The sequence below is a fragment of the Gymnodraco acuticeps genome, unplaced genomic scaffold (genome assembly GCF_902827175.1).
Source record: "Gymnodraco acuticeps unplaced genomic scaffold, fGymAcu1.1, whole genome shotgun sequence".
NCBI classification, from domain to species: domain Eukaryota; kingdom Metazoa; phylum Chordata; class Actinopteri; order Perciformes; family Bathydraconidae; genus Gymnodraco; species Gymnodraco acuticeps.
This window is the reverse complement of record NW_022992288.1, coordinates 340-14,801: the sequence shown is the minus strand read 5'-3', so window position 1 is coordinate 14,801 and position 14,462 is coordinate 340. Positions and strand designations below refer to the sequence as shown.

General features: G+C 43.4%; 1 protein-coding gene across 1 annotated transcript; it reads right to left on the bottom strand.

Annotated features, from left to right (window-relative positions):
- Positions 1 to 5,072: 5,072 nt before the first annotated feature.
- Positions 5,073 to 6,341, bottom strand: ptf1a (pancreas associated transcription factor 1a). Its single transcript, XM_034207693.1, has 2 exons — positions 5,738 to 6,341; positions 5,073 to 5,435 (listed from the first exon to the last, which is right to left on the bottom strand). The coding sequence occupies exons 1-2, from the start codon at positions 6,339 to 6,341 to the stop codon at positions 5,233 to 5,235; spliced, it is 807 nt and encodes a 268-aa protein (XP_034063584.1). The 3' UTR covers positions 5,073 to 5,232.
- Positions 6,342 to 14,462: the final 8,121 nt, after the last annotated feature.

The window sequence follows — 14,462 nt, the reverse complement described above, 5'->3', positions numbered from 1 at the left end:
ACATTAATTATTCACAAACAACACAAAGGCTGAAACAGAGCAGGTTGAAGTCTGTTTATGGCTCCTAAATGTTTTATTCCTCTGAAGATGTGCCCAAAGCTTTTCTCTCTCCGAGTGCCTGTCTCTCTTTCAGCCTTGAGTAGCCCTACACTTTCGATCGTACAATCGCAGCATCTGCTTAATCTTGCAGATAAAAATATGACACAAAACACAGCTGATAAAGGATTTGTTAAATCCCGGTAATGACGGATCAACGCAGGAGATAATGGAGAAGGATGGTGAGAGCCGTATGGCGCGGGGGGCACCGCGGTTTGCTCTCTTGTGGAGAAAGCGCCAGGTGATGGCAAGGAAAGCACCGTTCCGAGGAGGAGAACACACCAAATCCACCTCCTTTCTCTCCTTGAAAAAACATAGCAGACATAAATTTAATTGGCTTATCAAGGCGCGGCGAAAGGACCTCGCTGTTAATTGGCTGCGGGGGCGCACAAAACAAACGCGGCGACATGTTTAGCCTGGCTGCCCCGCGCTGCGCTTTCAGCCGGTGTCACGTCATTGAAAATGTGTTTTATTATTGCAAAACGTCACATGCTTTACAGTTGCCATATTGTGTCCTGGACAAAAGGCTGATGGAACATTAAAGACGCGGAAAACGGTGCCAACCCGTCTCGAAGACACTTGCAAGGGCCTCTCTCTTTGCTTGTTTTTAGGCAGCTGCTGTCCAGGGACTCAGGCGTAAGGACATGAAAAGAGACAAAGTTTGAACTGCAGGTGCATCCCCGGAGAAACACGGCGCTCAGCGATCTGTTCCAGGGAGCCTCATAAAAATGTAATTTAGATTGGAAGGTCACGTCTGAAAGGAAAGAGCGCACGGGAAGGGAGAATGATCGCAGCTCACTCCCCTCCCTGCCTCCCTGCCTCCCTGCCTCCCTGCCTCACACCTCCCTCTGCTTCCTGCTCTCTCTGTACACACTAGTTGGTTAGTTACAGCGGCTCCTCTCTCGTCAGCCTCCCCGAACAGGAGAGCTCTGTTCCGGCATGGCATAGAGCTGAGAGTCCGGGCAGTGCAGCACCACGGCTGCCAAACCAATGTTGGGCATGAAATAAGAAATAACCTATTATTAATTATGATCCCAGGATCTGTGTTTCCGAAGCGAGATCATCTGAAAATCAAGCCGATGTGTGTTAGCGTCTCTCCCTGCGCGCCAACATACGGGCTGCGCGGCTTAGCGCGGGTTTAACAGCTTTAGACCCTCTTACTTTCCTCTCATTACTGTATCAGTCAAAGCTGTTTAACTAAAGCTTCACACCGACACTCATCCCGTCCACAGCATAATTGTTTGACATGATGGCTTTTTCATTTATCACCTGTTGATTTAGTTTTTAGAAATGAGCGCAAACCCATACTGACAGCCGCTGGTGCGTAAAAGTGCCAATCTCAGCCTTTTCCTGCTAATGACCTTCCGCAGTAGGACTACTCCACGGGAAAGCTCTGCTATGAGGAGCCAGAAAGCAACAAATGTCTCTGCGGGAGGGGGGAAATGTCTCATTGATATTCTCTCTGCGGTGTTGTGCATAACAGACCAACAGTTCCACAAAGCTGCGCTGCTGACTCAAACCGTTTATCAGTTATGATTTTTAAATAATTAGTATAACCACTCAAACGTTTCTTATTACATTTTAAAAGTTTAAACAAAAGTTGAATCCTTAATAAACTCATATTCTGTTTAAATAAATCCAAGAAAGTATTTTTAATTAGATTTGAGCTCTTACAGTACATTAATAGATGCAGAAGAAAAATGAGTCATCGATTTACGGTTCAATGTAATTCAATTCATTTGCGGTGATTTTATTCATTGAGAATTTGTGTCTGTTCTAAAAGTCCAGAAAACGTTTTGAAAATATCAAACAATTATAATGTTGAATTATTAAAGCATTTTTCAAATGTATATTTTCATTAGGCAGAGTAAATATATATCACATCAATATATTTCCAAAATACATTTATGGATGAGAAAATATAAAATCAAAAGAAGCCTTTAAGAAGATCTCCTTCAGAGCAGTAGGCCAGCAGGTGGTTGTTCCATCTTTATATCACATTGTGCTATTTGAATCTTCACATCAGTATCCTATAAATGACTGAGTGGATCTGAAATGTATAACAAGTGAAGCTGCTCGTTTACTGGAGTTCATAAAGCCCTGATTCAACTCATTGAGTCACTGACGTCTTCTACTGATGTCTTCAATAATGATTTAAACGACTGAAATGATATTCTAAGCCTATAATGTAATTTAATTCAATGCATTGTATTGCACGTATACGCTTCACATATCAAATTCATGGTTTTATCTCAGAATTGTACAGTGGGATTTTCCAGATTTCAAACATAATATCGTTTTTTTTTTTTAAATAAGGTTAAATCAGATGTATTTCCTCCTCTTTTTTTTAGTGAAATCCGAATGTATCATCACAATGCTGAGTTAAATCTGAAACATAATAACATATTATAATATTCTTTCCACACATTGCGGCCCTTTTATGTTACCTACCTAACATCATACTGTCGGTACAAAGCACGCTCCCTAAATGCTGAATCAGCGGCCTTTGAGCGCGGCTCCGACTCTTTCTCCTCCAAATGACCGCTTAACGCGCCCTCTAATGCCGGCCTGCTGAGAAGTAGAGTTAATAAAAGCTGTCACACAGTAAAGTGCTCGCGCCCTGTAAAGCCTTGCCAAGCCCGCCGCCGCGGCCGGAGAGACAGATAGCCCGGGAGAGTTCCATTCGCTCCTTCCGCACCAGAGGATCTCTGCGCTGCGCACTCACAGCCATCAGCGGCACAAAGGCGTTTAGGTGCAAAAACACAATGCTACCACTGTTTTAACCGCGGCTCTGCTGCGACACAAAGTGGAACCGAGTCGCCTGCCAAAGAAATGAAGCTGCCCAGCATTCACTCTCTAACATTTGACTTTCCACTGGCTGTAATCGGATTACATGCTCCTGTCGCGCTTGAGGAGCGGACGGACTCACAGAGGAAGCTGAGAAGAGAGGGACACAAAACCTTGAGGTTAAAAAGCAGAACAAAGTGGCATCCTGTAAGAAAATAAAAAACATAAATAATAGTTGTTACTCAGAGACTATTTCGTCTAGACCAACTCATTATATATTACATTTACACGTTACCCACGCAGAACAAAATGAAAATGAAAATGAAATTGAAATTGAAAGCGATATACAAAATAAGTTTAAATAAAACACATTAGGTTACATGTAGTATTATTGCTTTCAACTATCCTAATACAACTATGTGTAAACTGTCTAAATAATATATGAAATTAAAGTCAACGTTTCCATGTTCTCAGTGCATTTAAAGATGAACATATGACTGATTGTTCACAATATCTGAAAGGAAAACAGTCACATGTTGCAACTGACCGGACAGTTGCAACATGTTTAAAATACATTACATTTAACCTTCAATTATTGTCTCAATGAAAACAGTAACATAGCATTATTTATTGCACAACTGTTTTATAATAGTTGGATTAATAAATCTGAGCTAGCCCACCTGTGGTGCTGGAGCTTTTTAAAATCCACTCTCCCTGCAGCAGCATGTCCCCTCAGACTTGTGTTTCAGCTCTGGGGGCCACACGGTTCATATATGCGGGCTGCGGTGGGGGGGGGGGGGGGGGGGGGGGGGGGGCGGCCGCAGAGGAGGCCGTGCGCGGGGACACATGTTGGAGAGATGCCGCTACCACGGGAAAATGTGTCCCGGCAGCACCTGGCAGCACAGAGCCGCATTCAACAGCTTCCCACCATCCTGTGCGCGCCCGCGTGCGCTTTAAACACCTTCAGCTGTTGTGGGTATACAGGCTGCACATTAGCATCTCATTTGCATATTTATGTCACAATATGTGGCTGTACTGTCTAATTCAGAGTGAGGGGAGACAGTTGAAAAACTTTTTGCATTTCTGTCTGGACCAACTCATGTTCTATGAAACCTACAAGTGTGTGCTAATTAGCCACAGCATCTCAAGATGGATCTATGACGGATTGTTCATTTGAATGGAGCAAAGTCAGATGTGGCAGCAGACCCCCACCCTGGGACAGTTCATCACATCAGTGATGGTGGCAACATGTTTATAATGCTCTATATTTCACTAAATAAGTGTCACTTGTTGTCTCTATGAACATATTGATTCTTACAATATGTCGTTTTATTGATTGATAATAAACAGCGTTATTATTGCCCTAACGGCATCTTTTCTTCAGTAAATATGACCTGCAACTTCGGGTTTGGGCTGATTTGTGTGAACTATCCTCATTATTTACTCCACAGTCACCTTTGCATGTTCAGAAAAGCAATATGAATTTGTATTTGGGTTCAATATTCTTTAGATCACTTTACATTGAGTTCAAGGCGAGTACAGTAACACATGTTAAGATGAGGCAGGATGCTTCAGAGTCATGTATCAGCACTGACACAAATAAAGGTCCTTATGATAAAACAACATGAGCTTTGACCGTGTTATTAAACTCAAGGCGTTTTGAAATAACAGGTTTATGATGCATTTGATTCTGGTCATCAGTTTTTCACCATTGTTTCATTCAAAGCCTATCTCCATTAAAACCAGTTGTTGTTAGATAATGAAGTAAGTCAGTAAGTAGGATGTTGTTGGAGCACATTTGAAGACAACACTCCAAAGTGCTTTAAAGGGAGAACGCATACTGCTTAGATCTTTTATTAAATCTCACTTATTGGTAACAATCCATGTGCTGAGAATTTATTTCAAGCGTTTTGAATATGAATAATGACTTTCCAGGCAAAACATTAAGAATCATGTCACAATGCTACATATCTGATTTCATATGCCATTTTGACCAAACAATAATAAAACATATTTAAGCAAGACAAATACAAAAAGTGTTATCAGTAAGTGCTTTTATTCGCAGATTCATTATAAATATAAATCATTGTACAACAATGTAAAAACCTTTTCTCTCATTCATTGCATTTAAATTAAAACGTATATTATCACTCGTGAAAAACAATAAATACATGATTGCCAGTTGCCTGAATTACAAAATAAAATTATCAACATGATAAAACTATTTACAGAAAGCCTGTAGGAGCTCACATGGTGTCCACATTTCTTGTTGCAATGCGCCTTCAAGTGCATTATCAATAACATCATTCATGTCCACACACTAACACAGCGCGTTTCACAGGAGGGTGTTCAGACCACCAGGCCGAAGGGAGGCTCGTTTTCAATGTCTGTGAGGCCCGGTTTGTTGTGCAGTTTTCGGGGGTCTTCGGGGGTCCACACCTTGGCGGTGCGGATGATGTTCTGCTCGCGGAGCTGCTTCTCATCCGACCAGGACAGAGAGTGCCCGGCCAGGGGGGGGAGGCCGTAGTCTGGGTCGCTGGGAGAGGGAGACCCTGGGGAGAGAAGAGAAGAGAGGAACATTAGTGTCTATTTTTATTTGATTTATCATCATATTTATTAGCATATTAAGACTTTTCAGGTTTGCAAAAATAGAAGTGATGCGTGGCATTTCTGCAGATCACTATGCGCCAAAAACTGGATTTAGATTATTACAACATTTGTCTTGAGCAACCAGTATGCCACTGTTTAGTTGCAGTGCGGAAAGGGGTAGATGACACGAGGCAAATGGTCTCAGTACATGGCCCGCCAGCTAATCTGTATGCGGCCTGATCTTAATGTTTTTCGGAGAACTTACTTGTTCCTCTGTGGCAGATGATGATCTTCTTGGGTTGCGCATGCGTCTCGCTGTTGGAGTTCCTGATGGGCAGGTCGGACTGCACCAGCTCCGCGAGGAAGTTGATGTACCCGATGGCGAGCCGCAGCGTGTCCACCTTGGAGAGCCTCTTCTCGTAGGGCAGGGTGGGGATGTGAGTGCGGAGCCCCTCGAACGCGTCGTTGATGGACTGCATGCGGCGCCGCTCCCGCACGTTGGCCGCCTGCCGCAGGTGCTGCATCTCGTTGTCCGACCTCATCCGCCTCCTGCGCTTCAGCGACGGCCCGCCGTGGTGCCCCATCCGCGGGGACAGCTCCGATGTGCTGTCCGCGCAGCCGTAGGAGAAGGTGGAGGAGGAGGAGGAGAAGGACAGGTTGCCCATGTCGTAGTCTCCATCCGCTCGGCCGTCTTTGCCGTAGTAGTCTTGGAAATGACTCGTGAGGAAGTCCACGTCCTCATCCAGAAAGTCATCCGTGTCCAAGTGTCCGTCTCTCGAGGACTGGTCCGTGAAAAACTCGTCATCGTCGAAGTAAGGAGGGGAGGAGAAAGAGTCGAGTCCAGAGAAGGGGTCCAGCACGCTGTCCATCTTTGTCCGCTGCAACAATGACGCTGTTTCTGTTTCTTTTATCCGCGCGCTGCTCCCTGTTCTCTCAACAGTTAGTTTTAGTTGAAGAACAGGCACGCGAGGATTCTTTATAGCGACATCCATAGTCGCGTGCCGCTGGCCGGGAGTGCCAACCAATCACAGCTCTGTCCGCGAGTCCCACCTCGAGATAATCCCCCACAGGCCACGCCCCCTGTCTCCGCTGAACTAACATCTCAACTCCGCGCGGACACCGGCTGCTCCCTGCGCTCACTAATAACTCAATTTAGTGTTTATTTGAGAACATGTTCCCGTGACAGGTTTAAAACACTGACCCCCCGAAGTGAAGAGACTTATTTCGTCAGTTATTACTCTTAGGACACCGGCTTTTTACATTTGACATGCACATATCTTATCTGCTGCACTGTTGGAATAGTGTGCAGGGGCTTTAGATTTCCATTAGCAACAACTGCGCTAGATATTGTGCATATTACAATACAATCAACTGACTCAGTTTAAAGCCTTAAATAAATGGTTCCATTGTTCATTCTCGTGTTTAAACTGAAAATAAATCAACGTGACCTTTCAGTTATCTGACCAATCAGAAGAATGAATCCGCGTTTAACTTAATTTGAGATACTAGTATAACTTTAAGTTGTGGCTCATTCAAGTCGGTAACATCTGAGTCTCTCTGCAGGATAAAGTGTTGGACATGTCAGCAGCAACAGTGTGATACATCTATTGAGTCTCTCACTGACACATCCGTCTATAACAGAACACACATTCATATTACAATAGCCCACATCATCATCATCATCATCATTATTATTATTATTATTATTATTATTATTATTATGTGGAACGAGGTGGCTCAAAACGATGACGTCGCCACTCCCTCAGTGTCACTATGATGTTCTCTGCAACAGGTTGACCCATGTGTACACAGTTACGATATTGCTAGATTATATAATAATAATAATAATAATAATAATAATAATAATTACAATTCTTCTTCAACAATTATTAGTTATTTATATTTGCTTTTCTGATTTGTAATAGATAATTCAATACTAATAAAATCAATGTGATAGAAAGAAACTGATCATGTTTGGAAATGGAGGATCCTCCCATGAAAGCAAAACGGCTTCAATACAAACAACAAATAAAAAACAAAAACAAAGTAGTGTTTATCTCTTTATTACATGGCATAAACAGAACATGGTGTGACCCTGCACCATGTCCCAGGCAGAGCGCTGGCCCGGCCCCAGGAGCCCCGCAGAGAGCGCTCAGCTGGGTCATTTATTCCGCAGTAAGTGGGCAGCGCTGCGCCATAAATACATGCACCAGCAGAGTGGTCGATGCGCCACTTGTGCCCTCCAGAGCGGGTTTTATTGGGAGAGCTGGTTGACAAATAAAGGCACAGTGGTGGGCCCTGGAGCGCGCGCCTCCCTGACACCTCACGCGACATATTAACGTTCCTCGGTATACCGAAAGGAGACTTCCCACCGGTGCTCTCTATAAGTACAAATCTATTCAGCCTATTCACACAAGAGGGCCCACTTTGTTCCCAAATGGCTCTTTTGCTGCGCGAGGCTGGGTGCGCGCGCACCGCGTGTCTGTGTGGGTTGGACAGAAAGCTGCCACTCGGGCGCGGCCGTGGGAAGAACACCATCCGCGTCCTGCCGCCAGTCAATGCAACATGTCGGGTTATAAATGAGCATGTGTTGCTGTCTACACAATGAAGCTGTGGCTGGGGGAGAGGCACACAATACACGCAGGGCCCGGTACTAACCAGGTGCTGAATACAACACCAAACACTGACAGGACCCTGAACACAACACCAAACACTGACAGGACCCTGAACACAACACCAAACACTGACAGGACCCTGAGCTGCTTCCACCATAAAAAGCACACTTCATTGTACCGTCACCTTCATGTGAACGAAGCGATTTGATTGTTGAAATGCTCCTGTTCTCCGCTGCTAACTCAGGGTTGCTTGTGGTATGGCAGGTTGCTTAATGGTTTTGTTTTAGGATCAGTTTATTCAAATGTCGTCATCAATAGTCTTTTTGAAGACATTATTACCAATAAAGAGTCCTGACTGAGAGAGAGCTCCCGGCATGCTGCCCCCTCCACGTCACAAGATTTTCAATATAATATTAATGTAGCCTTTATCAAGCAATGTGTTTTCCTTAAATAAGGACCTTATTGAGGATATCACCATAACCTTAATATATAACCATTATTCTTTTTTGGAATTCAATATTGATTCTTGTTAACATGTGAACGTTTTGTTGTTGTGAGAATTGCACAACAATATGACAAAAGTTAGGATAAAAATGTTATATTTATTCTAATATTTGGACATATAGTTTAATCTTATTCTAATTTCTATATTTCTTATTCCTGCAATTTACTGCAAGCCTTTTGTCGATTTCACTATTTGATGTCATTTCCTTTGATGTAAAGTATATTGCATGTTGCATTGTTGGAAGAGCCTGAGACTCAAGATGTTATAAAGGCCCAAACCACACGGTAGCTCTGGTGCATATCACAACAACCCTTTGAGCCTTTCAATCTTTGATATACAAAGAAGTACACATGCTAATAAAAGAGGTACAAACATGTGATGGTGACAAGTGATATTTTATTCTTCTGGTTTCAGAAAACAAAAAGCTGACACACATTTGCAGGTGAGTTTCCTTATAGGAAAATATAACACCAAAGTAAACAAATATACATTCCTTCTGTTGAGAAGCCAGAAAGTCCTATTTGACTTACAAATGATACTTTTGTAGTTTTATTAAAACTGCCCCCCGATCATTATCACATCTCTATTATCGATACCATCAATATTTAAAGGCATCAATAAGGCTCTGCTTAAATGTCACATCAATGTTAATGTATTGACTTCTTTGTGCTGCTAAATGTTTAAACATGATCAACACTTCTTATGTTTAGAGCATATAGATTTTTAATATTATTCAAATATGCACTATTTAATTTCAATGTACAGTATTTAATATAACATTCTGTTTTTATTTAATAATGAAATGCATTTTACTTGCACCATTCTCTAACACATTTTCAATGGAACTATTGTTGTTTATTTGTACGTCTTATTGTATGTGCTGCTTGTATGTAATATGCCAAATAAATCCATTACATCTCGGTGACATGTGAGGCTCGACTCTCTTTTTGGTTATTGCTGTGATTTCCTCACGTGCCTCTCCCATACAGCAGCTCTCGTGCATGCCTCTGGTTCCAGTTGAACCAGGTTGTCAGATAAAGTTCCAACATGTCAGGTTGGGAACATTTCATTTCTGAGATCTTCAAAACTTTATTTGTGTGCAGTGATTTAAAATCTTCTGAAAATGTTATCACTAAGGCAACAGTGCACTGTGTGTGTGTGTGTGTGTGTGTGTGTGTGTGTGTGTGTGTGTGTGTGTGTGTGTGTGTGTGTGTTTGCAGTGACATGTTAGAAAAGTGTGTATCCACCCCCCCACTCTTTTCTGAAAAAAACAGATGATAATTCGGACCGTGCAGGTTTTTAACGCGCCGTGACCGCGCGCTCCACGCCGCCTCATTGATGAACGTGCTGTCACAGGCCGACCTGCGCGAGCGCACCGAGTGTTTCAGTTCCCATGCTGCCCCTCGGTCTGCAGCCTGCAGCCGGCGGGACGGTGCATTAACCGGACACTGCGGGCACACACAAAAACAACAAAACAAGCACACACATACACACACACGCACGCACGCACACACACACACACACACACACACACACACACACACACACACACACACACACACACACACACACACACACACAGGTCTGATTTATCCTCTGACTGTCTTTATTTGGTATATCATTTGTATCTCTCTCCTGGTGCATGTTAGTCCAACATCATTCACAAAATCCCAGATTCATTTATACTAACAAGGATTATAACACTAAATATAAATATACAAATAAATAGCCAATGCTTCAAATAAGAATATGCACAAACATATATGTAGGCCTGTATAAAGAAGCCATCATAATAAACACTTTAAACCCATGATCTGTTCATATTTGGATTATTATTCTTGACTTTTCATGTATTCATTTCATATCCAGATGGAAAGGGGCTTAATTCCAGCCATATTTGATTTGAAGAGTCTGTAATTTCATATATATTTTTCTAAAACAATCTTTTAAGATAAAAGAAAATGCAGTTTGGTAATATTTAAATAGTTACCTAATTGCCAACATTAAAAAAAAGCTCAATTTAAATATGAAATTATTTATTGTTTATTTATTTATTTCATTTATCATTTTCAACTTCAGACAGAGTTTATGTTGAATTGTTTAACTATAAGGAAATGTGCATGATGTGCTAGATAACCTATATCCCTTTCTTCTCGATCAGTACCAAATGAAAGGGTTCATTTTGACTAAGCAAAGGAATATGACATTATACACCTAGAAAATAAATCATTACTGTTCCCGGTCCAATTTAGAGTCTTTTGTTCCTCTTTACACTTGTATTGCATCAGCAGATGATTATGGACGAACGTCTTGGTTCTAAAAACACCTTTCCTGTCATGAAGAGAAGGGGGAATCCAGAAAGTGAACCGCAGCGGACCGCTGAGAGGAATTACAAGTGGGGCTAATCCTCCACACTGATTCAGGGGTAATCCCTAATCTCTGGCTCAGGGGATTATCCATCTGTGACTGAAACTAATTAAAGGGATTTACTGAAGAGTCATTTAACAACTTCAGTCGATGCATCTTTTAACTGTAACCTTTGCTGTGGCCACTTGAAGGTCGCCGCATGATTTCAAATGTTGAATAGTTATTTTTAATTCATTAAGAAATATTTGACATACTTATTTCTATACATTTCCGTGACTGTTTACTTTAATGAAAGGTCACATGTTAGATGATGTCCTCTGGAATATTCTCTGGAATTTGGATATTTAAAAAAATATTGACTCTATCATTACATAATCAAAATGTTGGGTTGACATTTTAGGGTTGAATATCTAGACACATGTCGAGTATTTTCCAGCCGATTTACACATCTGGCAGTGCAGTGATTATTTTAAACAACATTTAGACAAACATTCAGTATTTGGAGGTCATATTTACACAAAATGAAATCAAAAATGAAAATGAATGATCCCATCTTTAGTTGAAATGGGCGGGCTTGTGCTGAAGGAACTTGGGCTTATGAGTTCACTTTTCTATACTTTTGGGGTAAATGTTCAGGTTGGTCCAGTTCTTAGGTTGGTTCTTAATAATTCATGGTATCTATTATGAAGTGCTCAAAGCGCTTTACATTCCACGTGTCAGTGAGGATGAACTAAAGGTTCTTACTGTATATTTCACAGTCTTTGAATGGGCATCCTATTTAAATTAAAGTCAGAAAGACTCCTGATTAAACACTGCAAAGTGAGAGGAAAGCGTTGTGGGTCTCAGAGACCAACTCATACCTGAATACAACCACAATTCTTGCCATTTACATCCAATATGAATGATGAATGCCCTGTAGAGTACTCTGCCAGTGTTCTGCACCTGCATACTGTACCTGGCATTCTAACCAAGTGGAGACTGAGGGCATCGCATGTTCCAGAGTAGTGTCCTGTCACAGACCAGGAAATAATGAAGTTTAAAGAATCCAAAATATGTTTCTGATGTTAAACCAGAATCATTCCCTAACTTGAACCCTACCATTATTGTTATGAGCAGATATTGTAAAATAAAGTATTTCTTACAAAAAAGTATTGAACATAATCCTTTAACCACGTTCTTCTCTGGTGTTAGGATAGTGCAACCTTTTAGAGAACTATTCTAAATGATATGATTGCTATTTTGGCAAGGAAGCCAGTGTAGACTGTGAGTGGACATGATGTCTCAGGGGTCAAAGACACAGACATTGCCCCCTGACCCGTGCACCTATAGTTTTCTTTGCACTATAAGAATGTTTGTCCCACTGCTTCCTGCTTTCACATAATGACAGGTGGTTCCAGCCACACGTGTCTTTGTCCTGCAGAGAGCACCGTCTCCTGGGGGCCGCTGTGTCCCCTGCAGCCTAATGACAGAGATAAAAGGGGGGCACCGTCCCTCTGGAACTGATAACTGCTGGACTTTGACTTGGACGGAAATCTGCACCCAAGCAGACACACTGTCCGATAGTCCACACACACACACCTGTTCACTGAACACACACTCTGGTGAAGCTGCTCTGCCTCTCTGTGCCACACTGGAGCAGAGACACACACACACACACACACACACACACACACACACACACACACACACACACACACACACACACACACACACACACACACACACACACACACACACACACACACACACACACACACACACACACACACACACACACACACACACACACACCACACACACACACACACACACACACACACACACACACACAGACACACAGTGGTGAAAGCAGGTCACCGGGGGTCAGTGTGTGAGCGTCTCCTGAGCTCCGGGAGGCCTGGGAACCCCACCACATGCAGGCAGGCAGGCCGCAGAGCGCAGGACAGACGTCAGGACGCTCTGCAGGGACACACACATTAACACTGAGGAGGGGAATGAGAGCACTTTGTTCATTTCAAGGGCAACACATCACAGCTTCACTAATGACGGGTCAGGCCGTTAGCTCCACTCCACACAGCTTAGTGTAGCACATAGAGCTGGTACATACTTATAGGTCAAATGTATTATTAGGCCAAAATCACATTTTTGGTTCAAGAATAGTTTACACCAGTTGAACAAACACCAATTGTCTAATACACCAACTCATAAATCTTAAAAAAGGTTATATCTTACACAGGCTCTGCCCTCTACTGGACTCTATGGGTACTACCTCTTAACCATGTGAGCATTCACCTACTGAGATATCTATAAACGTAGCTTCCCCTCTGGGCAGGCCTACCTGAATGCGTGCGCAAGCCCACCGTATAAAAGGCGGCCACGCCTCCTGACTGTCATCCTTTTCTCTTCAGCGAGCGAGCAACAACTGAAGCAGAGAAAGTAAAACGTTTGAAAGAAGAAGAAAGAGTTATCATACCTTCGAGGTCACCACTTCTAGAGACCCGGGCCTGTCCTTCGTGCCCTGGCTTAATAGCGGGTGCCGATCCCCACCACCTCTGCTTCAAGTGTTTGGGGACCAGGATATGGCCGAGGCGGTACCATTCACGTTCGCCATTCACGTTCGCCATTCCGGGAAGGAGGATGAGGTTAAATGGCTTTACTCTTCCACCCCATAGTGGGGACAGGGAGGCTAAATTGCACCTCCTCTGCCCAGTTTGTCCGCTGGCATGTTATGTAGGGCGCACAACTTCCATTAGGCGCACCTAACAGCTGCTTGTGTGCTGTTGGGATGGTGTGGCCGGTAAAGCTCTGTCCAAGAAACGCCTGACAGGGTGGCTCTGCGAGTGCATTTCACATGCCTATGGGCAGGCGGGGAGAGCCTTCCCCGCTGGGGTCCGTTCGCACACTACACATGCTATCTGACCCCCCTGGACATAATGGACATGGTAAGCCCCATGCAGGGCTGGAGAGCCTTCCTCACTATTTTTCATGCACACTCTTCACGAGGTAAGCGTGTCTGAGTGTGCTCTACCCAGCCAAGAAAGCTGCGGCCCCGTTTTCTCCACGGTCACAGCCGGAGGAGAAGAAGTTGGGGTGCAGTGGCTGTTAACCAAAAGCCGGTCAGGGGCAGTGTGATGGGTCGATGTTTTTCAACGAAAGGGCGTTTATGCATCAGGGCTCCACCCACTGTACCCATAGAGTCCAGTAGAGGGCGGAGCCTGTGTAAGATATAACTAGGGTTACGTATTGTAACCCTAGTTATATAAGCACAGGCGGAGCCCTCTACTTGGAGCCCTGTCTTTCCTATGCCGCTCGCTGAAGAGAGTGTAGGATGACAGTCAGAAGGCGTGGCCGCCTTATATACGGTGGGCTTGCGCACGCATTCAGGTAGGCCCGCCCCGAGGGGCCGGCTATGTTTATAGATATCTCAGTAGGGGAATGCTCACATAGTATGGTTACGAGGTAGTACCCATAGAGTCCAGTAGAGGGCTCTGCCTGTGCTTACA

Bases quoted from the DNA above. Each gene is read 5' to 3' on its own strand.
- ptf1a (XM_034207693.1), bottom strand. From the start codon at position 6,341: ATGGACAGCGTGCTGGACCCCTTCTCTGGACTCGACTCTTTCTCCTCC. The intron at 5,436-5,737 runs GTAAGTTCTCCG...TTCTCTCCCCAG, and splicing joins CATCTGCCACAGAGGAACAA to GGTCTCCCTCTCCCAGCGAC.